The 25,608-nt window shown below is 44.7% G+C and overlaps 1 protein-coding gene across 9 annotated transcripts in view; it reads right to left on the bottom strand.

Moving 5' to 3' along the window:
* ERC2 (ELKS/RAB6-interacting/CAST family member 2) overlaps positions 1-25,608 on the bottom strand; it is a 941,255-nt gene that overhangs the window by 7,727 nt on the left and 907,920 nt on the right. The window contains exon 17 of one of the 9 annotated variants that reach the window (XM_023537623.1): positions 18,899-18,955. The exons of the other annotated variants lie outside the window; for them this stretch is intronic. Coding sequence (XP_023393391.1) covers positions 18,920-18,955 — 36 coding nt within the window. The 3' untranslated portion in view covers positions 18,899-18,919. Of the gene's footprint in view, positions 1-18,898; positions 18,956-25,608 lie in introns of those variants that run through there. 9 annotated transcript variants of the gene reach the window in all.

The raw sequence follows: 25,608 nt of genomic DNA, 5'->3' as shown, positions 1-25,608 counted from the left end.
GAAAGGGGTCTTTGGTAAACACGGAGGGGTTAAAGGGGAAACTGTTTAATAACAGTAGTAAAATGCAGGCTATTTTTGACATCTGGGTTAATGTCCATTACACTCCATGTGCTTTCCAAATGTGTGCAGCATGCCCCCAGGTACAAAAACAGACACCCATTCACCACGGCTTTGGATGCCCCTGATGTTGCACATGGAGCCTACATAAAAGTGAGCCCCTGATAGGCTAATTATCAAGGGTCTAAGGAGAAGAGTTGCTCATTCTGGGGGCAGTGGGCATCCTGCAGAACAACCCCACTAAGTGACTCTGCTCACAAGAAAACCCAATAGAGTCGTTTCTACTCAAAAAAAAAAAAAAAAAAATTTGTAACTACATCTGTGTTATTACTTAACATCTTTTAAAATGGGACGGAATGGGTTTCCCGTTTTCCTCATGAAGATTTATTTATTATTGTTGTGATCAAAGTGGCAACAAATTATGTTAAATCATTTAATTTTCTTGATAGGAGCAACCACCTTGAAGCCATAATTCAAAAATATGAGTGGAGAGCAACATTTTACCTTGCAAGTGGCCTCCTACAGCTCCACAGGGCAATAAAATGTAACACTTCAGAGCCCCAAGGGCTGGGGGTGGGGCGGGTGGGGGCAGGCCAGTAAGCCCTCTGCTCAGAATTGCAAACTGCTGTTGGGGATGATGGAGCTTGCTTTGTGGGGAGGAGTGGGCAACTGAGAGACTCCAGATTTCATCTTTGGTTTCTGTCCGCTGGTGCAACTATCCACGGTATTTTAAGTGAAGGAAATTAGATAGACTCAGATGTGTAGATATAAATGGCAGCATACACTGCTATGTGTCCTTAGGATTTATTCTTGCCATTATTATCGTGGTCAGAATTATTTACGGCTAAAGTTTAGTGGATGCTATCTGCCATGGTGCTCTGTGCTTTTGTGTGAATTATCTCAAACAAGCTTGACAGCACCATGACACTGACCCGGTTGCTAGTCCCTTAGCAGATGAGGAAACTGAAGCTTAAAGGAACTGGATGCTTTGGGTCAAATTCCCCCCTTCCTGGGGCCTGATCTGAGCCTACATCTTCTCGACTCCAGAGCCCATTCTCTTTACCACGAGGCCAGGATTCTCTAAACTTTTGTGTTCTACCATCCCAATTTTGTAATCTCTCCATAATGCCTGTCACATTTAACTAATATTCTTTTCTAAAAAAATCTTCCCTAAAAACTGAAATTTCCTTTTTAAGAAAGATTTATTTACTATCATATTGGTGCCAATATTTGTCTAATATACATTATAAAAATTGCACAGCTATTAAAATGAAAGTGTGTGCCCACCCAACGCCTGAAACTATCTTCTCGAGGACTGTAGCGCCCTGCCCGCCTCTAGCCCTGCCTCGGAGACCATTCCTGCTGCCCAGCGGCGGCCTTCTCCAGCGGGCGGCCCCTGGTCCATGTTGGCGGGGCTTGCACATATTTCATACTCGGCCCACCAGCCAACCCCAGCACCACCCCAGTCAACATTTTAGGTCCTGCTACTATGGGCCTGTCTTTTTTCTTCTCTTCACAAGGGCAAAGGGCAGCAGAAGTGAAAATCAGAAGTCTGCCACTCGACATCAGCATTTGGTATTCTATGCAACTTTTAAAACGTTGGTCAAGGAGAAGTGTGCTTTTAGTTGCAATTTTTTCTTAAAGTAATACCTTTTTCAACCTGAGACTGTCCATAAGCCAAAAGCCTTTGTCATTCTACTCCAGGATTTCTCAGGCTTGACACTGTGGACAATGGGAACTGGGGAATTCTTTGTGGAGGGGTTGTGCTGTGCGTTACTGAATGTGTAGCAGCATCCTTGGCCTCTGTCCGTGAGATGCCAGTGGCATGGACCCTTCTCCAAATCATCACAAAAAAAGTCTCCAAATACTGCCAAATATATCCTGGGGGACAAAATCATACCCAGTTGAGAACCATTGGTCTAATCTATTGTTTTTGTATTTATTTGGTTGACTGTGATGTTTTAAATATAATTAGTTATATTTTCATAAGATATGTATATGCATACATGCATCTACTAACCCATACAAGATATAAATAATCTGTGGAAATAAAGATTGATTTCTAAGCTGCCATCATATTATTTCAGACATGGTTGCATAGATTGAAATGTCCTGTGGAAATAGGTACAACCTACGTAATAAAAATAATAAAAATTTACAACTTATCTGACATAAAATAGAAATGCCACAATCCTGAGATAGCAAGACACCTAAGACAGTCACTGAACTAAGTGAAAAGGTAAAATCTAGTTTAAATTTATAGCATTCCTTCCGTGTCCCTCTAGGAGTTTGGCACTTTGCCAGGGTTCCTTGTTAAAAATTTGTTAAACGTGTTTGGCATTAATGCAAACACAAAGTGGTCATTTGTTACAAATTCTATTGGAATGCATTCATTTAAGGCAATGAAGTAGTTACTAGAAAAGAAAAAAAATGTTCATTAAGTACATTTTAAAAATACAATGATGTATGCAGTGTGTAACTGTGGCGCCCTGGTGACTATATAAATCGCTGACAGAATAACCACACATCGTGTTTAGTTTGAAATTGGAATCTTTTAAACATAACTGATAGAACAAAAACCTGTTTTGTTTGTTGTCAAACTGATGTTAGTCTTTCTTTTCTGAACTAGTTAAAATAACCAAAAGTTTGGCATATAGTTCCTAACATAGTTCAAATCAGTGAAACATATAGGTTAAAAATAATGCTTTGGGAATCTTTATGGGTGCTGAGAATGACATGGGAGACAGGGCTGATTCAACAAACAGAACACTGTGCCCCGTAGAGGGGAAAGTGCCTGAGTCATCCTGGAGAACCCTCTGGAGAACCCCGCTCGAGGAGGTCCCATACTTCCGTGCCCTCATCTCTTGTCTCAGGTTATTAAGTTACCTGCAGAGGGAAAACCATCCGCTTTCATCACGGAGACAATGGAATCCTATGAGCAAACATCCTAAGCCTTGTGTATAGAGCGTCCACCTTCCTGTCCCACCCTGCACTGTTCATACAAAGGAATTATTGCTGAGTAATGCTGACTCCTTAGTTCTCTGACCAAAAGGTTCTGAAGCTCAACTTTGGGAGAAAGGGGCTGTTTGACATTCTATGACATTGGGCCCTGCTTGCTATGGAAGTTTAACGTGGACGATGTCATCTCAGGGCCCCTAAATGTTTGCTAAAAGCCAATCCTCAAGGTGAATAGAAAACTCACACTTCACAGGAATATTCAGAAATTATTCCCAGCTTTCTTCCTCTTCTCTCCACTCAGATATACTTACTGCCCTCAAAGTGTTCACAGAGTAGAATCCTAGTGGTCTGAGAGACACAAGCCCAAATCCCCATGGCCCCCAAAACTCTCTTTAGGTTGGCCTCTTGCTATTTGAGTTTGGTTTTATTCAGTCTGCCATTGAAGGTGATGAACCCAGGGTCTCTGGGGCCCAAGCTCTTGAAACATTCAAAACGTAGCATCCTACATGTGGCTTGGAGAAATTTGTCTTTCCCTCCATGAATGTCAAACAGGATCAAGAAGTCACGCAAAAGGGAGAAAATACTTACCTCCATAAGCAACATGATGTGAAAGGTAAGAAACAAACCTAAGTGTTACAGAGCACACCTCGGTTTTATACTATTTGGTGGGCCCTCTGTTAGAAAAGGAGTATACAAACAGCTGGCTATTTCAAACTTGACAAAAGTATATGGCCACGTGAATACATCATTAGGGCCCCTCCTGGCGTCCTGGAAAAGGTCTGTGTATTGAGGGGCCTGAAGTTTAAGCCCCATTAGCTTCATGACAAATGCTGTCTGCCTGCGACTGAAGTTGATTTTTGAGATAGCATTTTCAAATTCTAATGAGAATAAAGTGAAATGTATTTTCAATTTCCGTACTGGAAAGAATTCAGTGTTAGGATGATCTTGCCATAGCATACCAGAGAAACAGAGACATCTCTGTAGTCTGTGTACTAAGAAAGCTGTCCTGTGTAAGAATGAGATGCCCCTCCTAGAAAAAGGAGCCGGCCAGGCATTTAGGAGAATTTGAAACACGAAGGAACAATTTGATATCTCAAGTCTGCTGACCAGAAGTGGCTCGGATGACAAGTGTTTACAACAGGATCTTCATAGAGCCAATAATGGCAATTAGTCCCCAGGATTTGAAGGCCCCTTCCCAGCCTCACTGAGGTGGAATGCCATTTACTCTTAGGCCAGGGACTAATTAGGGGTCTCTTTTGAAGATCAAGGTTTTGCGATCCCTGCTTCTTAATAACATGGTTTGCCTGCTGGCCACCTGGGTCCAGGCAGACCTCCCTTTTCCCCCTCCCCAAACAGCAGGCACTGCCTTAGGCCAAGAGCAAGTGTGGGCAGGAAAGCACACATCCGGGTGGTTGAGCAATTTAACCTTTTCACCACCAAGGTCTTGCAACCCAGTACTTGATTTGGCTGCCCAGAAATGGAGACAGTTGGTCTAGTTTGTCAGGCAGGGCTGAAGACCTGGGTGTAATGCAGAGAAACCACTGTCAAGGCACGAATGCTGTGCAGCATGCTTTCTCGTATGGGGACAGAGGCAGGAAGACTCCACTTTTCCAGATGAGTGGTGAATCAAGAGGCTCTTTGCCTTTGCTTCAGGTTGGGCCTTTTCCAGAACGAATCTTAGAAGTGACTAGCTACAGAAGGCTGGAGGCAGAGGAGGGGAACAGTCAAGTGCACCTTCTGGAGCCCTAATCTAATCTGTAATCAGACCCAAGAGGTTGAAGTGTCTGCATTTGTGGACTTCTTGTCAGGGGCCCCATGGCCTCCCTGCATGTGGCTGGGCTGGCTGCTATGCTCTTTAAGACATGGTGGGGGAGAGGCCAAAACAGCAGGAAAAGTAAGCTGCAAAGAATTAAACTTGTAACAACTTGGGCAAAGTACAAACAGCCAGCAAGGTTGGTCCTTTGGCTGTTGACACACTCTGGCCTGGGTCGGTTGTGGTCACTAAACCCATTAGCGTTCTGATGTGGCAACAGCTAATGCAGCCAGTTCAATGTGTTTTTGTTTAATTTCTAAATGCTGGGTGCACGCTGGCAATGATGGCCGCTGAAGGCAGGCAACCCCACTGCCATAAACACAGTCATCATTGTCAGTGATCTGAAAATCATTTAAAAACTATTTATTTTTGGCAGATAGAGGCTGAATGGAGTTTTGCATTTGATTAACTGTACTTTAATTTCAACTTGCTTCAAACTTTTTTTGTGTTTTCTAAGCAACCAACAAATCAGTTTCCTGAAACAAACAGAACTAGTCTTCTTGAGGGAGGAGGAGTCTCCTCGGGGAGGTGGAAAAGGGAAAGGAAAATGTATAAACATGGGCCAGCAACTAGCTGAGGGAAGTCAGGCTTTTAAGAAATATTCAGGATCTTTGAGCCCTGTAAGTCCTAATTGGTACCCACCTGCAAATAAAGAAATAAAGCTACCTCAGTTTGGTCTGTAGAGTTGGAAGTGAAATGGGTTCTTAAATGAGACACAAAGGCAAATTCAGTTTGGATTTTATATTGTCTTCAAACTGTATTTTTTTGAAAAGTATGAGATTCGATCTTTTTTCCTTCTTTCCTTCCTTCCTTCCTTCCTTCCTTCCCTCCTTCTCTCTCTTCTTCCCTCTCTCCCTCCCACAATTTTTAAAGCATCTACCAGGAACTATGCTAAGGTCTGGAGACATGTGGTTGAATGAGACAGAAACTAGCTCTGACTTCATGAAATACACATCTAGTGAACACGTTGGACATTATAGTCAACAAATAATTAAACTGCACATGTGATTAATGAATTAAAATTGCGGTAAATACCAAGGAGACGAATGACCTGTCAATATTCACTGAGCACAGACACTTTAGTTTCATGGCATCCAGTCCTTAACACTCTGGAGAGGTTGCCATTATTAACCCATTACGCTGCTCCAGAAACAGGCACAGAGAGGTAAAGTTGCACACTCAAAGCCACACAGCTGGTATATGGTGGGGCCGTGGCGTGATGTCAAATCTCCAGCTTATAGGAACACACTGGGGCCCTGACCTGGTGTGACAGGAGGGTTGGAAAGACTTTCCAAGGAGGTAACATCTCCGATGGCGTACGTATACCTCCTGGAGGAGAATCATTCCTCCTCCTTCTTTTCGTTTTGCACAGTGCTAATTGAAAAATATGAAAAATATGTCTGTGGATTTCTATGCATTCCTAGAGTTTTGTCCAGACTCTCTCCTTTCAAATGGATTTTTGGTCTGTGCTTTTTGTCTTTCATCATGAGCTCACCTGCAGCTTCCTTCAAAAGCCTCCACTTCAGAGTATCAAGGCATATGCATCCTCCTTCACCTCCAAGAGGTTGCATTATGGCCTTCCAGCTTTATGGTATTTGGGATGATTAATCACTTTTAAATATGAAAAAAATTAACATGTCTGAAGCTTTCTTCCCCACTGTCAAATGTTTTGCTTTAACATAGATCCAGAATGTCTCCCTTTCCCAGTGATTCGAAAGCAATACATTTTCTGCTGAAAATTCAACTGCAGAAATCCCATCCAGAAGCCCCAAGCAATATATCTTAACATCTTAATTTCATTTAGGAGGAATGCAATGATTGATCATTTATCATTCTGAGATTGAGTGAACTATCTGGAGGATTCCAATCTATTGCTTCTATGCAACTGATGGGATATTCACATGTCTTCTGACTGCACGAGGGCTTTGGGGTGTAAGTTGTCTTTGAAGGAGTGGGATGCTAAAAAGATTATTGAGGGAGGGTCTGCCTTTACTAGCAAAGTATAACTCCAAGGCTTGACTTGCTCCAAATCAGAGCCTCCCTCAGTGATGGCCAAGATGCCTGTAAATCCCTGCACACAGAATCTTGCCTTGCTGCCCTTATCCTTTCATAGGTAACCCGGAAAGGCCTGCAGAAAACCTTGACATTCAACCTACTCACACTGATGGGACTTGACTTCTCATCCATGAGATTTCTAGTTAACCTAAAGCTGCTTTGTCAAAAAGAAATTTTTACCGTAGTATAAACGAAATGACACTTTCTCAGGACATCTGGGCCAGGCCATTGGCATCTTAGCTGCCATTTTGGTTTGCACATAGGACATCATTATAATCTCTCCTTGTTGGGTAGGGTTGCTTGGTCAGTAGCAAAAGTGGCTGGAATGCTACAGAATAAGATTTTTGGAATGCCAACAGTACCTCTGATCTTGTGCTATATGTGTGGTTAGGAGCAGGCAACAAAAATGTGGTCTTTGAGTCCAAGTATGTGTTCAATAATAGTAGATCCCAACTGAATACCTACTCTGTGTTTTATATGGTTAGGTTTTAAGAAACACACACAAAACAAGATGCTTCCAAAATTGCAATCCATCTCTGCAAACACGCACCTTCCCTGACTTGGCTGCAAGACTTTAAGATCTGGGTCTATATCTTATTCTTACTGCAGGAGGAGACACATAGCTGGGTCCCCTTCAGGGCTTCTGAAACATGCTGTTCCCTCTGCCTGAAGTACTTTCCCCATTGCCCTTTACCTGGCTGCCTCTGCTTCTTCTTAGATGTCGGCTTAAATGCCACTTCTTCAGAGGGGGCGTCCCTGACTATTGTCACCGCTGAAATCCTCTTGCCAAACATTCCTTTAGCATTCTCTCCTTCCTTTCCCCTGCATACTCTTGCGTTTGAACAAGTTGGCACCATGTGTTTGTGTTAGTATTTGGTTAACATCTGATCACAGCCTCAGCTGTCTTTATGGGGATGGGCTGTGTACGTCTTTCTCACAGCAGTATTTCTTACACTCCTTTCACATGGTGGGTGCTCAACAAATCCATTGATAACAAACATTTATCAAATCCTTACTACACACCAGGAATAGTCAGTCCTACATGCTTTATAGCAGTGACTTTCTACTTTGGCACTATTGGCAATTGGGACTGCATAATTCTTTGTTGGGGGGGAGGGCTGTCTTGTGCTTTGTGGGAAACATAGCAGCATCCCTAACCTCTCCTCAACTAGATGCCAGTAGACCACCCCGCCCCCATGTTATGATAATCGAAAATGTCTCCAGACATTGCCAATGCCTCTCAGTGGGGGATCCCACCCCACATTCCCTGTCGAGGACCGCTGATATGCACATATTAACACACTTAGTCTCCACAATCATCCCGTGAACCAGGCACGATTATTTTCCTTTGTTAGAGTTAAGAAATCTGAGGCCCAGAGTGGTTAAGTAACCTGCCCAAAGTCACATCACTAGTAGAAGCAGAACCAGATCAGAGGCAGCTGAGTTTCTCCATTTGAAGAAGTGTTGGAATGAGACAGGACTGCTCCAAGATCATATAGGTAAAAGGTGGCCAATGTGGGACTGGGACCTGGCCTTCTTCACCTTCACCCAGTAAGCTTTCTGGCCATGGCCCCGGGCTACATTTTCAGACTGTCCCAAACTAAGGGACAGGCTGGGCTGGGTTTCTGAAAGAACTCACAGATTGTAAGTAACTACATATCTTCTTTTCACTGACTGCCTCTCTTTCTCGGGATCAGCGGCCAGTGCTGCTCAGACCCTCCAGGAGCAAGGCTATTAGGAACCAACAAGGTGAGGTCAAGGGCACCTCACTCCTAGGCACGGAGGAGACTGGCTGAAATGCGACAGGGAAGTTGGGACTCAAGACCCAGGTTTTCCTACATCTCACTATGGTGGAGAGCCGGCAGTTCAGCCAAGCTGGGTGGCAGTCCAAGTTCAGGCATCACTTGCTCGAATGACTCCATTCGTGGATCCTCAGTCTCTCACACAAGGATGGATGGGAAAGATGACACTGCCCACCTCAGAGGGTTACCATGAGACAAAGCCTAACAGGAGGTCTTCACATGTGAGCCACCCATCTCTTCTTCCCCTTTCTAGTTTGGGTGACCTCAGGTAAGTCATTTAACCTCTCTGAGCCTCAGTTTTATTATTCTTATTTTTAATCTACAAAGTGAAGATGATCATTTGAACCTCTCCAGTTGTTTGAGAAGATAAAATAAAATGAGCTCTCCTTATAAAGCTCCTAGACCTGTGTCTGACATGTAATAGGTGTTCGATTACCAGTAGTTCTTATTATTTCCCTCTCTATACTAGCCCAAACATTGCAGAGAGCCGGGCATCAGGACCAGCTTGATTCAGAGTGCGGACAGTACCAGTCTGGGATGTTCGAAGCCAAGGTTCTACATGGTCTGGACCAGGGCCCGGTCATCTTTATGAAAGGAAGCATGCAGAGCAAAGAGGAAGCACATCACAGGAGCCTGGAGGGAACAGAGGCAGAAGGAACCCAAACCTTTCTCTCAACTGCAAATTCCATGCGTCTGACCTGGGGCAACTCCGGCAGCCAGCCACATTGGCAGCCGCAGCCTTTCTCTTTGGGCCCTTTCCGTTGGCACAGCCCACCCGCTTTACAAAGCTTCAGCAGGGGTTTTTCATGGCTCCAGCTGTTAGATAAACTTTCAAGGATATTTCTGTGGCAGGTACAAACCTGGACAGGAAGCCTCAGGAAGAAATCCTAAATTAATTATATGTCAACATTTAAGCCACAAGAAGGAGCAGTTGTCATAAATTTTTGGGAGGTTAGAATCCGATTTTAGTTGTAAATGCGAGCGAGCTCACTGACTCACTTGTGAACGGGTGCCAACAAAATGATATATTTTACATTCTTTCACAGCTTGTTTTGGCAAAACACAATGAAAAAAAAGGGGGGGATTACAGTTTTTATTCTTCAGTGGGCCAAAATGTTCAATCATGCAAAAGAGCTACACCACACATGTGCCAAAGCAAAAGAAATTAGCTCAGTTTACCTGCTTTTTCTGTGGCCACCCTCCTTTATTGAGAAAGAAAGTCGGGCTGAAAATTCAAAAGAAGGCCATAGGTACTACAGTCACCTTGAGCACGGCCCAAGGCTGGACAGTCCTGACAACAAATTAAGACTGACTCAAAACTGCCTTTCTGGTTTATCTTCAGCCCTGACCAAACCCTGGCATAACAACAGTCTCTCTGAAAAATTTCTCTGAGCATTGTTTCCTCGTTGAATGTGATGTTAGGTAGTCATTGGCAGAAAGGCAGAAAAGTCTCCTTTAATTTTCACAAAATTAGGAAGGCAGCTGAGCTACTGTTATTAGTTTTGCTTTCTGTTTACTTTCTCCTTTTTTCATTCGATCTGTTATTCAATTCAAGAAGCATTTATTTTGGCTGGCCATGAGCTAGGACTGGGGATTTGACCAGGGAATAAGATATAGACCCAGATCTTAAAGTCTTGCAGCCAAGTCAAGGCCATAGACAGTAGAGACAATTGTAATACAATGTGATGTGTGAGCTAAGGCCTTGGGTAGGCAAAAGAAGGAGCCCGGGGGTACCTGTCAGGGAGGGTCAGCAAAGACTCCTTGTAAGAGGTGCCTTCCAGGTTGAGAAAGTGAGGAATGATAAGTAGGAGGAAGAGGAGCTTTCAGACTGAAGAAGCAGACGTAAAGGCCTGAAATAGAGCCAGACCCGAGGCCGACTCAGAGAGCTGTAAGCCCGCAGGACAGCTGAATACAGAATGTGGAAGGGGAAATGATAGTGGCAGGGCAGTGAGGAAATCAAGGCCAGGCCATGCAGGCCTTTGCGGCTCCACTGGGAGCGCTTCCCTGAGGGCAGTGGGACACCACTGAAGGGGGATCTTGGCCGGATGCGTGATTTGAAAGGGTCCCCTTGGGGCAACGTGGAGGCTGGATAGAGACAGCTGTTGAGGCCATGGAGAGGCACGTAACGGTTCCTTGAGGGACAGACAGCCCTGCAGGCAGTGGTGTTGATATGTTGAAGTCTTCGCTCCCGGTACCTGTGAAAGTGACCTTATTTGGAAATAGACTCTTTGCAGATGTCATCAAGTTAAGATGAGGTCATCCCGGATTAGGGTGGGCCTTAATTCAATGACTGGTGTCCTTGTACGAAGAGGGAAATTTGGACACAGAGACGCAGAGAACCCACACAGAGAGAATGCCAGGTGACAATGGAGGCAGAGAGTGGAGTAACGTGTCTGTGATTCAAGGAACGCCCAGGATTACCAGCAACCTCTAGAAGGTAGGAAGAGGCAAGGGAGGATTCTCCTCTAGAGCCTTCAAAGAGAGTATGGCCTTACTGAGGGCTTGATTTCGGACTTCTAGACTTCAGAACTGTGAGAGAATAAATTTCTGTTGTTTTAAGCCACAATTTATTCTGTTTTAAACAACAGAATAAATTTCTGTTGTTTGTTACAGCGGCCCTAGCAAACTAACACAGGAGTCACGGTGGACTGCTGTATTAACACTCTCAACAGTACCAAACTCCAAGCTGCTTGTTCACTGAGACTGATGCGGTCTATTGCGGATAGAGTCATTTGAGGTCCAAGAAGCATCTCCCCTTGACTCTGGTTCCCTTTGACCTGGTTGAGCAGACAGTGCTCAGTTGCCTGAAACAGGCCTCTCCCAAGGGTGGCCATCCGTAAAAGAGTTAGCACCAAAAGTCAATATTTGTCCACAGGCAACAGTTGTGTTTGCACTATGAAAGCCCCCAACAGGTTTTGTTTTTTCCGCACAGATTTCAATCCCTGTGGCCTTCAAGCCATGAAGTAACTTTGTCCTGAGGAAACCCCTTAAGATGAGCCAGGAGGAACAAAAGTCCCAAACGGTAGGCTCTGGCAGGCAGTGGCTCAGGAAGCATGAGGGGACTGGTTCCCAGGCCGGGGTCTTCAGGACGCTCTGTAGACAATCACCCTGCTTGTGCTGCTCGCATGCCAGATTTTGCCATGTAGCTCAGCCAAGCCTTCTAGGCTCTCCCTCCATGCTGATCAGCTGTTCTCAGCTGGAGGTGCTAATGTCATCCGCTTCCCAGGGACCAGCTGACACAGCTGATGGGACTGAGGGCCAGTGGAACCACACAAGTCTCCACACCTCCTGCAGAAGGAGGAGATGCCCTGCCAGCCTGGTTCTGCCTGAGTGGGGATGGGGTTTCAGGAAGCATCTGCAGGACCAATCAGAGCCTAGTACGGTGCCTGGCACTAGGAGGTTCTTAATAAATAAGTAAACGAATAAAGATCATGGGCTTTTAACCCAACTGAATTTGAATTTAATCCTGGCCTGGTTCACGGTTAGCTGTGCAATCTTGAACAAGGAATTGCACCTTTATGGGCCACAACTGCCTCATCTGTGAGATGGAGAGACTAAAAATATAGAGGTGCTGAGATGATTAAACTAGATCATACACATAAGTGCTTAGTGGAGTCCTTGATAGAAATAAGGGCTCAATAGATTAGCCATCGCTATTATCATTGTTTTTCTTCATATAATCATGTGCCAATGTAACAGAAGTGCTAAAATTGCCAGTTCTAGACTCTGAGGGAGGGGTTGAGAAAGAAAAGAGAGGGTAGAGAAATCCTCATAAGTATTCAGTTTGCAACCTCATTCTATTGCTTTGATCATTTTAGGCTGTCATGATAACTCTAATGACATAGGTCAAGAATTGTCATCTCCACTTCTGATAAGAAAATCTGAAGTTCGCAGCAATTAAGTAACTCAGGCAAATGCTGCCTAGCGATAAGTGGCAGAACAAGATCAAACTCAGAAGTTTTCCCATCACATCATGACAGAGCACAGAGGCACTCAATGAGTTTTCCTTGAGTGAATGAATGAGAGATCCAATTCCAAAATGATCTCCAAGAATAGGTGGGGGAGAATAAGGGCTAAAAAAGACAAGATGGAAGCATCTGGAGACCTTCCTGGGTACTGCTTCCTATGTGGGTTTGAGCAAGTCGCTTACCCTTCTCTGACCTCTGTCTCTAAATCTCTTGTAGTTCCCAAACCCTTGGAGTGGGTAATAAAGAGGAGCCAGAAGTTACTGACTAGCAGTCATTTAATTTCCTGAGCCTCAGTTTCTCCATCTGTCCACTAGAGGAGATAACATCCCCACAGGCCTGCTCTAAGGCTCAGAGGTGATATGTACATGAAAGGGCTCTGCTCTGCAGATAGCACTGATGTTAAAAAGCATGAAGCAAAATATGATGGCAGATTGGAAAAGAGAATCGGAAGGAAGTGGCCCAAGATAAAAATGCATTAATATTAACCAACAGGTTCCTTCACAACAACAAAGCACTGAAACAATAATTTTAGAGAAACAAAACCCAGCCTAGGGAAAGTCTGCCAAAAGGAGCGGAAATGAAGGCACAACCAGTGGCCCTTGGCTTACCTATCTGGAAAACACAAGATAAAAAAGATTCTTTGTAAACCAATATTTGTAAAAGCCCCACTGGTCTTTTTGCCTGCTCAGACTGCCTATTATCTTGGCAAAGGATGAAAACAAGTGAATTCTTATTTAGAACAAGCATGAAGCAAATTCAGGTAAACGTTATCGTATCATCATGAGCTACCCTTTACTGAATACCTACTGTGTGCCCGGCACTGTGCCAGAAACTGTGCATAGATACTATATTTGGTAATTTTTTTTAGCACTCTTACAATAGCCAATTATACATATATTCATAGGTTTATTTATATATTTTCATAGGTTTATTAGTTGAACAGATATTTCTTGCCTGTCCATTATGTGACAGATATGTACTGTTTGGTACAGATACAATGGTGAACAAGGTCTAGTCTCCTCCTGTAAATTAAGGTTTCTCAATGTCAGCACTTTTGACTTTTGGGGCCAATACTTCTTTGTTTGATAACTCTTTGTCATGGGGGAAATGTCCTGTGAATTGTAGGAGGTTTGGCAGCATCCCTGGCCTCTTCCCACACAGATGCCAGTGGCATCCTAGTTTGACAACCAAACAACCAAAAAGTGTCTCCAGACTTGGCCAAATGTCCTTGGGTTGGGGGGATTGCTCTCCATGGAGAACCACTGCCTTAAACAGATGAGGAAAGTGAATCTCAGAGAGGCAAAGTCCAAGGTTGCACAGCTAGTAAGGGTGTCATAGTAAAGGCAGAAGAAGGTGCTGATCTTTGACACTGATGTGACTTTGTTTCTGCGTGTTCAGATCTGGAGGTGAGAGAACTCAGGCCAGAGCCACTGTGATCTTGTCTTGTTTACTATTAGTGCGTGTCTACCCTTCAACTTTACGTTTGTATTCTTTGGCTTTTTCTTTCTCTATCTGTCAAATCGCATCAGTCACAAACATTTAATTCTTGAGAGTTGGAGAAAACTCTAAGCAGCCCACATTCTAAACCCAAGATATCCTTGCATATTGCTCCGAACATAAGTCAGTTCTCCAATGAGCCCCTGGATGACCCTTCGGAGCACAGATCACGTTTTGACTCGTCCTACAGTAAGTCAGTGGGCATGTACAGAAAGTCTTAGAGGAAAGAGAATTGGGATTATTATATTCTCAAAATATACTGAAATTTTTAAACTTCAAAGTTGTATTTCAGTTCCAAGAGTAGCCTAACCTTTGCAAAGGTTACTCTGCAAATATATGCTAGTTAAGAATTCCCTGGGAGAATGTCTGCCAGGATCCTAAGCCTACATTCATATCTAATTTATAATCACCCTGGAAAAAACGGGTTCCTTTTACAAGGAGCTCACATTACCCCTGGTCTGGCATTGTGCAGAGATGTGACAGGTGCAATTTATGTGAATAACCACTGCAATCAGCCTCACTTAAGAAGCAACCAGGGACTTATCTTCAGAGAGAGAAACTGCTGAGTCACACGGTCAACTGCTGCTCTCCAAAATGCTTCCAAGACCACTGGTTTCTACTATTGACCAGATTCAGAAGACATGCAGAAGTAATACACAAGATAAAAAATAGCCATCTATTAGGATCTAAGTTCCCTGGCCCAGGAGACTAGGGTTCTAGTTCCAACTTTACCGTTAACTCATGCTGTGATCTGAAACAAGACTTTCCCTTTACTGAGCCTCAAGTTCCTCATCTGTAAAATTAGGTCATTGGACTACATGAGAACAAAAGATCTGTCTTGCTTTAACAGTCAATGATTTGTCCAGAAGTTTCCTCTTCTCCACAGTAGTTGTGGCCCATAGCCTGGGAATTCCTCAGGGGAAGGGACTATGGAGATGATGACACTGATAATAATATCCCGTGGCAGACATTCCTTGAATGAATGACTCAATGGATGAGTATGGGAGTGGTTTTCCTGCAATTTAAGAACTGAGCTGCCTCTGCCATCTTATTTGATCCCAAACCAAGGATAACTTACTCTGGGACATAAGGGATTTACAGGTTTATGAAAACCATCGTGTGGGCCAGGGGTTGGCAAGATAGTAAAGGGTCAGAGAGTATATACTTTAGGCTTTGTGGGTCTTATGGTCTTTGTCACAACTACTCAATTCTGCAATTGTGGCATGAAAGCAGCCATAGACAGTAAGTAAATGAATGGGTGCGGCTGTGATCCAATAAAACAAAAATAGGTGGCAGGCTGGATCTGGCCATGGGCCGTAGTCGGCTGGCCCCCAGTGGGTGGCCAAAGCATCTGACATGTGTCCTCTCCATCTGGATCAGCCCGTGGTACTCCGGGACTGGACAGCAGCACAACCACTTCCTGAAAGATCTGCGATAATAAGAGCCCCATTTCTCCCTCCACTCATCTTCAGTAGTCAGAGCCTACAAATATCTCCTTACAAGAACTCCATTTTCAGCTGAGGAGTAAAGATCTCCAAGATTACTGGCACCAAAAGCCACAGCGTCTCCCTGCATTAGGCTGGGGCCTCAAGAGCAGGGAAATGAGATGGAAGGGATGGGTGGAAGTGGAGCGCCCATGCATGGGAACTTGGCTCATCTTCCCTAGAAAATCAAATCCAAGTGTTAAAAGAGTTACGATGCCCAGTTATTGCAGGCAGCAGTTCGGAGGTGGGGGTGGGCTGTGCTCCCACCAGAACACCTTTCCGGCTCACACAGGAGCACAATTTGGATTCTAACAGGACTATGAAGGAATAGTTTGATTGTGAGGTCATCACATGAGGCTCTGGAGCCCAACTGACCTTTTGAAGTCTGCTCAGGGAACCTCATTATGTTGCATTTCTGAGTCGATTCCTTCTCTGATTTTTTTCCAAGTCTCTTGCCCCTGCATTCCTTTGACTAGATTTTTGCCTCGATAGAGAGTCACAGGCGAGGGGCGGAGAGGCATGGAGGGAACCAAGAGGAAAGACCTGAATATAAGTGAATAATCCACCCTGGGGGCCTTGGTCTGCTACTCCTTAGGCTGGGCTTGCTGGCCAGGATGTCTTTAAGGAGCAGTAATTCTCCAGAAGGCAAGATTCCCACTGCTTACCAGCACAATTCGGAATGAATTGATGCAACCCTCGAGTCGCGAGCAGGAACCCTTGCCAAAGCAAGCACAGTGTTTCTTATCTTGTAAAGCAGTCATTGGGAGTAGCTTCTAGAGAAAGGAAACCGACCCCTCCACATGATGAGCCACCCCTCCCTTGCCCCTTGAACATTAATGTGTTTGCTCAGTCCACTGTCTGCCCCTGATGCGCATTTGTGTCCCTGCTGCCATTTTTCATAGTAATGACTTTCCACTTCCTGCTCGCAGAATGTCAGCGCACAGAGACGTCCCCAAAGATCCTCGGTTCCCTTTAAAAAGATGATAAAGGGTGGCCTGGCGTATAACCACACGCACAAATCACCGATACTCGTGATCTAGTCAGGAAAGGAGGTGACTCTCCCCCTGATTTCAACCTGCCGACGGGAACTCTCAGCCAGGCCCGCACTTCCAGCTCGGGATGGAAACTACTTCCCTGCCTGGCTGTCTTTCTTAGAAAGCTGGGCTTTTTCTGGGCCACCACCGGCAACGATAGGACACAATCTCTCTCTTCTCTCTTTGCAGCTTCAACATATTTGAAAAATTTCAAGGCACCAAGCAGACCTGGGGGGGCTCCTCTCACTGGTTTGAATGAGAGGCTTGGAAATTTCGCAGTCATTAAACATGCTTGTAAAATAATTGGCAAAGAAAACCCAGGGAACTGTCCTCCAAGCTTCAGCCTTTCCGTGCAGATGGTCCAGCTCCGAGGCGGCTTCATCCCAAGACTCCAGGGCCACACAAGAGGATCGCTGGAGCAACACCATCCCCTCCACAGGAGCTCGGATCTCTTTTGCGGTTTAAAGACAGGAGGGCATTCCCAAGTAACTGCGACTTGCAGAAGCCCTCACATGAACAGAAGGGCCACAGGGCTAATGTCTAGTCCTTCCTAGACCCGCGGCCTTGTGCCAGCTTCAGTGTCAACGTACAGGGAGACCTGGGTTAAATCGCTCAGCTTTTCAGTGCTTTGATCAGGGCCCCTCTCGCTGTACGGGCCTCTCCCTCTGACCTAAGGACCAACACTAAATACTTACTTTCCCTTTATCATTACAAGCATCACCCGCAATAGGGACTCCTATTATGTGCTAGACATGAGCTAACACTGGAGTACCAAACTCAGTAAGACTCATCTCTGCTCTCAAACAAACAAGCAAACCTCTCCATCTAATATCTCAAGTGTGTGATAATCACGAAGATACTTTTTGAGCACAAACCAGGTGCTAAGTATAGTTTCTAAAGCTGCTTCTATACAGTAACTCATCAATACTCCCCAAGTCCCTTTTAAATATGTACCCTTTTCATTCTAGTTTGAGACAGACCACCAAGAACCTAATAGGTCACACAGTGTGTCACACAGGTACTAAGTGATGATGGAGCCAGGGTCAAGCTCAGCCTCACTGCAGGTCCCTCTCAAGCTGCACCCCCACCTCAAGGACATAAAGGTGGCGTGGGGTGCCTTCCTCACTTGTGCCGTGATATTGGTGAATGGGCTCACTTTTTCGTTTACTTCAAAATATTTTAATAAACCCTTCTCAGGAGCCTGACTCAATGTTACATGCTGAGATTATAGCAGCAGCTGAGAAAGACATGGTCCCTGCTCTCACAGGGCTCATTACAGAGCAGGAAAGATGCTCTCCCCAGCCCCCGTCCCCCACTCCGAAAACCCTTTTCATTGGTGAATAATACCCTTTCTCCCTGGAACCCTGAGACATGAGTCAGAAAACATCTCCCCAGCTGACAAGCCTGGCTAAACTGCACAGACATGGGAGTCAAGGCTGGAAGGAGCTCAGGGTAAGGCCTCATTTTCCCAAACTATATTTCTCATCTAACAGGGCTATTTTCTTGGCCAGCAAAAAAAAAAAAATGTGTCCTCAGGGGACAAAGTGAAGTCTAGCAGGGGAGTCACAGACAAAGTGAAGTCTAGCCGGGGAGTCACAGACAAAGTGAAGTCTAGCAGGGGAGTCACAGACAGGAGACAGAGGTCTCCTGGGCATGGAGGCTGAGTCCAAGTAGCACGCTTCAGTGATTCCGGAGGTGGGATGAGGGGCGGGGGGGAGCATGTGACAGGAGATTCCGACCAGGGCTCAGGACTCTTCATCTCTATCTCCCCTCTATGTCCTCAACGATAATGGCAATATTCCTATCAATCATATTAGGAACCACCACTTGTTGAGTGCTCTGTGCCAGACATCGGGCCGAACACATGCTGAGTGTTTTGGCATTTAATCTTCATAGTCACCCTATAAGGCGGGTGATCATGTTCCCATCCCAGTTCTGATCCCATTCTCCGTATGACTGTTGTCTCAGACAAAAGGAGGCAAAGGAACCAAAGAGTAGAAGATTGCAAAGAAGGGATGAGAAAATGAGAGGTGATAAGAGGTTAGGGGGATGAGGAGAGTGGTGGAGAACCAGTGGCAGTTTATACTATCGGGGCTGGTGTGTGGATGTCAAGATTACAGCTAACAAAACAGCAAAGTGTGTGCCCCTCCTGGGGGGGGGGGTGACTTGCCGAGGGTCTCAGGATACCCCTGTTTTCCCCATGACTCACATACTCACAAGTCCTCTAGGACAGCTCTGCACTTTCTCTCTTCTATGTCTCGAGGTTCCTTATGCAATTTCCTGTGAACTAAAGGTTCCATATTATTTTGATGATATAGAGAAAGTAAAGCCCTAAGCGGCGGTCACCCAGTGGGTAAACGGTGGTGCAGAAAGTGGCCTCTACGATCAGGTGTTGGGTTTGAACTCCCAGCTCTACCACTGAACTGTCCAGGTGCATTGGGCAAGTTAAATCATCTCGTAAAGCCATTGCTTTTGCTGTAAAAGGATAAGAGGGACTTCTCACTGGATGGACGGAAGGATTTGCTGATAACACCCACTAAAGAATTTATCACAGAGCCTAGCACAAAGCAATAGCCCAATAAGCAGTAGCAAGTGTTATCTGCGGTCTCATTCAGATTCTCACTCTTATTCTTGAAGTCAGGCTACGATCTGAAGTTAGCACCAAGCAATGACATGAGGTTCCCCAGTCATTTCAGAACCAGGACCCAAATAGAACAGTAGGGTCCCCGTGCAGAGAAAATAGTTAGGCATCATGGTTAGTGGAAGACGTAAGGGTAGAGAGATGTGGAACCCTCAATGAATCCAGTGACTGGAGTCTAGCATCTGGAACAGCCTGGGGGACATGTGGCCATAACTCACCCTGGTGTAGCCAGAATGCAGGATTACACTGCGTATGACATCAGCATATTATTTCAGTGCCTCGGAACTTCATTTCCTCACCAGGTTTCCGAGTGGGGCTGACACATGTTCCCCCTCATCTTGCCCGACTTGTTATTTCACCAGGCCCCTCTACCAAATGACAGGGGAACTAGCCCTTGGAATATTGGAAAGCAGAAAACTACAAAAAGAAGTGGGTACTGTAAGCCAGCTTGCCAGGATTCTACTACATGACAGCCTTCCAAATTCGATGATGGCCAAGAGTGTGTGAGCGCGTGCGGGCCTGGGGATATTAATTTTAGAAAAAGAAGCTGGGAGCAGGGAGAGAATAAAGTGAAAGTCCATCCTAAGCTACAACTGAACAGTGACACTGGAGCACAAGTTTTATACCCAGGACACACGCTTCTGGGGAAACTGAGGGTCTAGTGACAGGCAGCAAATGACAGTGGAAAAGGAGACTAAAACAAGGCTCCTGCATGGGAATGAGGCTGTTTAAACCCTCTCCCTGCCCCGTGAGATCTGGGAAAGGGGGCGAGACCACCTCCCCCACCCTACATCCTCTTCCGTCCCTGTTATTAAAACAACACAAAACAATAGTTTAAAGTCCCCAATTCCAACTCATTGTCCCCAGTGCGGCCAGAGTGAATTTACTAAAACATAAAAGCGATTAAGCCCCTCCCTTGGGTAAGAAAGACCCTTCCCTAGCTCCCCATTGTTCTCAGGAGAAAGGCACAAGGCCACTTCACCTCTTCCAGCTTCTTTCATCATCCCAGCTGCCTCCACTCTCTCATCTAGCTCTCTCCTTGCACCTGACTACTAAACTCACCTTTCAGATTTCAGGTTAGACAGCAGCTCTTCCACCAGGTAGTCTTCCCTGAGGCCCTGGTCTGAGTTAGACATTTCTCGCCCTTATTCCCAAGGCCCTCACACCCACCCACCCATTCCTGGCACTTCTCACACATATCTATCTGCCTGACTTTGTCAGCTCCACCGTGAGCTCCATGGGGACAAGGACCCCGTCTATACAGTTCACTGCTGTACCCTAGCACTGTGACCACAGCATAGTTATGAGCCCAATAAGTATTTGTTGCTCCACTAAGCTGACTTTGATGCAGGGCCTGGGATAACGTCTTACAGAATTCAGATTTACCAGTCTCTGTCTAAGGAGTTGAAGTCATAAACTGACATATCGTGAAATATAAAAATTGAAACTTAAAGAATGTGAACTTCTTGCCTTCTGCAGAGGGGCCACACTAAACACAGGGGTGTAGGCAATGGCTGGAGCAGGGGAGGCCCCTACTCTCCCACTCAGATATCAAGAGACCCTGCTGGAAGTGGGGGCAGGTCCTAGATTGCCGTCGGTAGCATGCTGATGGCCTCCCACCCCCCTCTGCATAATGTCTCAACCACACCGGAAGGGACTGTGAAACCTCAAGCTTTTGCCTTGAAATTACAGGCATCTAAACCTGTAGCTTAAGAACTTTTGCCACATGTAATTATTGACCTGAGACATCAGTCACCTTCAAAAAGTCTATGCTGACAGAGCGCAAAAGAAAAGCGTCTAGAATATCAAAAGGTAAAAGGTCCAGATTAAAAAAGGAGATGCTAGGAGGGCTTTTCCCAAGTCATAGCCTTTAATTGACTCCAGTCTCTGCCCAGCACCTTGGCCTCCTTTGTCAGCACGCCGGGAGGTGGGGCGGGCTCCACCGACAGGAGTGACTCTGCGGACCAGTGGGCCAGCAGCCACATTTCCCCGAGAAATCTCCCCTTACGGCCTTGTTGCATGCCACAGGGAATCAATGTCTAGAATGACAAGTCTGCTGAAGGAACGGTCTTAGAAGTTAGGACAGGTTTGGGGGGTGTAGAAGCAGAGGACGGTTCCCCCTCTGAAGTGACAGACTCCAGAAAAGCCTTTGGAGTATCGAGTGGTGAAATGCCAGGCCTGAGACTTGACAAAGCCTGGCCGGCTGACTGGCATTTTTAATTCAAAGGTCAGTTGAACCAATTTCATAGTCAGCTTATTCCTTCAGGTCCCAGTTTACCAATCCGTGAAGTGGTTCTAAAAATCTCTCAATGTCTCTGCCCTCCCACTCCCATTTCAGAGCAGAGATGTATTTTTAAATAAAGCAAGGACCCTTCCCATGAAAGCTGCATGTGCAATTTAGGTAGGCCTCTAGGTTCAGTACGAATGCAGTTTTGCACTATTTCAGATATAAAGAAATCACAGGCTGCCTTGGAAGGGAATTAAAAAGACAACCCAGAGTGGTTCCCGCTTATTTCTGCATGGAGAACCCATGCAGTGGTGACACATATTTCAACACTTTTTTTTGCTGTTATGTTTCATTAGCATTTTACTTTTCTGCAAAGAAGTCCAAAAATAAACCAATGGGCTTTTGAACTACAAATGAAAGCTGCGTCTATTAGTCTATCAGAACACTGCTCTCCCCCTCCCAAATCGTGAACAAACCCCACCACCTTAGATTTGTCTCTCTGGTAGGCATGTGGGAGGTACTAGGGAGGAGAAGCTCTGTATGATCAGCCTGTCAAAGCTTGAATTGATTTAGGATGAAAACTTGAAAACTGGTATCAAAAGGAATGTCAAGCAGAGAAATCTAAATACAAATTAAAATCTGTTTAGAGGCTATAGACAGACTATCATCTCTTTCTCTTTGGGTTTCTGTCCCCAGCTTTTTCTTTTTTTCTGAATTTCCTATCAACCCGTGAGACTTTGCTGGGCAAAACCCAGCTCCCCTCCGGTTGCTGGGCTGTGCTTATTAAATGTGGATGAATGTCAATGTCGCCCAGCTCATTAATAATTGATTTCCAGCCCTGTCTCTATTTGCAGAGCAGAAGCCACTTACAGAGTCTATTATTCCAACTCTGTGTGTGGGTCATGGGGCCAAAGAGGTTCCACCAGGGGTAACCTTTGTTGACAGCAATCACCATGGCAACTCCACACATCTCCAGCCTCAACTCAGATGCTCAAGAAGGTGAGGAGTCCTTCCTTGCACCGGGGCCTGAGCTAAATGGCTACATGAACAACACTGCTGGCAAAAAGGGATTTTTCCGTTTTAATTTTTGGTCTTCGTCAAACGGATTTAACTAACATTTTTGGAAACATTCATGGAAAAGGGTATTTTCAGATGTAAAAAACAAAACCCTGTTTTTCTTTCTTTCTCCTCAGGGAAAAGATAAAGATAAAGTAAATCCCCCTCTGGCTGCTTTTAGGTCATTTTAAGTCAATGAAACCTATATCATCCCAGAATAAGCGATTATTTCTTTTCCACCCGACCAAGGACTGCAAGCTTAGACGGGAAGAATTACTGTTTTGCTTCAGCCATCTATTAATATTTTGTCCTACCAGCCATGCTTCCTCTATCTCACTACTCTGTCTTTGAAGATTTCCCCCAGTAAATTAATGTTTAACAATTAAATGAAGCCAGCAGAGAGTTTTGAAAGATCCACGCAATTACTGATTGGGTGGGCGTGCAAAGCCTTTAATTTAAGTGGGAAACATTTCTCAAATTATGGCCTGAGACCTCACAGCTAATTACATAACTTTCTGCATCTGAAAAAACATAAGCTGAGGAAACGCAAACAGAATCACACTGATAATGAGAGAGAAAAACCTGGAAGTGGGTCCATCTATTATTTTAGAAAACAGAGCTACCAGGCATATCAAGGAAGGGTGCACAGAAGCACAATGCTAGAACTCCACAGGGTTTGAGAGATCATCTGTCCCATGTTTGCCAAACTGAGGCAGAGTGCTTGCCAAACTGAGGCAGAGCGCTTGATTTAAAAAGGTATTGTGGCCAAATATATTTGAGAAATAGTATATATTTCATCTGTGCTTGGAGATTTTCCAAGGCACATTTTCATAGTGAAGGCTCTGGATAAGTCCTGCAATGAAATAACTTAATTTTATTTAGTCCGGATTTGGCCAAATTTATGTGATTGTCTAAAAAAAAAACAAAAAAAACAAAAAAAAACCCCAACTTCTTTAAGTAATGTTTATTGAGATAAATGAAAGATACTTATTAAATAAATAATACTGATTTAATACACCCATGGGGAATTTTTTTTTTTTTTTAAATAAACACTTAATGGTTCTGTGGAACCTGTATTTCTCAGAATACACTTTCGGATATGCTGATGGAATCTCATACCTCATAAACAAAGATACTGAGTCTCAGGAAGAGAGTACGATTTTCTCAAGGTCGTAAGGGCATCTTAGGAGGGTCTTGGAGGAAGAGAATGGTGGACCACTGCCTTCCTAGGTCAATGCCCTGTGGATTAGATCTCACTGATGCCTCCCTGAGGGGTGAGCATTGAGACATAAATAGGCTGGATGGTTTTCAGGTCCATGATCAGGGTAAGTCAATGTTTCTTTCTATGACGTCTTTAAAAGATTGTGCTTTTTAAGTGAGAAGGCAGAATGCACTTAGGGAATTGGGGTGATGTGTACTTGGGAGACTGGGGTGCCAGTCATCAGAGGAGGTGCCCACTGAGCATTCATGTGAATCATTTCACACCTTTCTCTTCTATTCTGGCTGATAATAGCTTGGTGTGGTAGGAATGTTCCAGAATAAAATCTAAGGTACTAGGCTGGTGCTAGCTACAAAACACGGACACTGAGGTGGCTGGGGATGGGGCGGGGTAAGAGGTAGCCTATTTTCACTTGGGAGAAGAAAATATAAGAGTTAATGACACCTTAGCCACTGACTTGCTGTTTGAGCTCAGGACATGCCTTCTTAACCGAGGTCTTAGAGTCCTCATTTGTAAAACGAGGGAGGTGGACCCCAGCATCTTGAAGGTGCCTCCCAGCTTTAGCATTCTTTATCCTACTCTCCTGGGAGTAACACTCTAAACCACATTCGCACAAAGACTGTACCATGAATAGCTGCTTTTAAAGTCAAAATCCTTTTCTCTGGGAAAGAATCCTCTTTGTTCCTTGAAAGAGCGAGGTCAGTTCAGACCAGCACCCCACAGAACAAATGCTTATGCAAAGCTTATGCAGTTTCTGGGAGGCACCTAGGGCTGTTCTGTAGGGTTGGCTGTTGTAACTCCCCAGGGACTGTGAGTCCTTCAGATAACAGTTTCTCTTGTTATAGTCTGGCTCCCACTCCCTACGAAGAAAGCAAGAAGTACAGATGTGCAGAAGCCAACAAATACACACACACACACACACACACACACAAACACACACACACACAAACACACACACATACATACATACATACACATATATATTAAAACAATATATGTATACAGTTTTCTTTGGAAGAGAATCTCAAAAACTCAGATAAGTTAGGTCTCAAGTTTGGGTTCAGCTCAGGTCTTCCTCCTGATCAAAAGTTTCCATTCCTGAAATGCTATCTGAGAGAAAACAACTTCATTCAGGACATCAAGCCGTGAAGTCATCAACTTTTGAAAAATATCAACCTCCCAGACCACCATCTGTTATGAAAGCTACATGCAATGTACAAGGTTGTTAGTTTTTTTGGCCAGAACTTCAAATTCCATGCTTCTAAAAATTAAGATGACAAACAACTGACTTTTACAAAGACCGTAAGCCAGCCAAAAACAGTCCGGCTCCCCCTCAGGTCCCAGCAAAACCACAGCTTTGATGAGAGGTCAGATTGGCAAGTCACACTAGGTGCTTGCTGGGGTTGGTCCCTGCATCTTAGCTGACAAGAGCCTCGGTGGTGGGGATTTAGTCCTAGGGGACAAGTCATTGACTTTGCGGTCATTTCCATTCTTGGCTCTTGTCTGGCTTGTGCATCTGATTATCTCTGGTAAGGAATGTTCACAGGAGAGTTTAGTGATTCATCAAGAGGAGATTTCTCAATCTTTATGGTGCCTTCTCCAACATAAGAACTGGCCATTTCTCAGCACATACCACAGACAGAATGCAAAAATTGTGCTGCTAAGTGTCTACACAAAACGAGTTGTCTTGAAAGCCAGAAAGAGACTGTCATTTGAGTCCAGATAATAATCCAAGCAGGACTATTTTTGCTCTGGTTTCTTTCATAGACATTGAAAATAGATAAGTGCTGATGTACC

The sequence above is a fragment of the Pteropus vampyrus genome, unplaced genomic scaffold (genome assembly GCF_000151845.1).
Source record: "Pteropus vampyrus isolate Shadow unplaced genomic scaffold, Pvam_2.0 Scaffold195, whole genome shotgun sequence".
In the NCBI taxonomy this organism is placed as follows: domain Eukaryota; kingdom Metazoa; phylum Chordata; class Mammalia; order Chiroptera; family Pteropodidae; genus Pteropus; species Pteropus vampyrus.
Note: the sequence above shows the minus strand (reverse complement) of the source record. Positions and strands in the feature narration are given on the sequence as shown.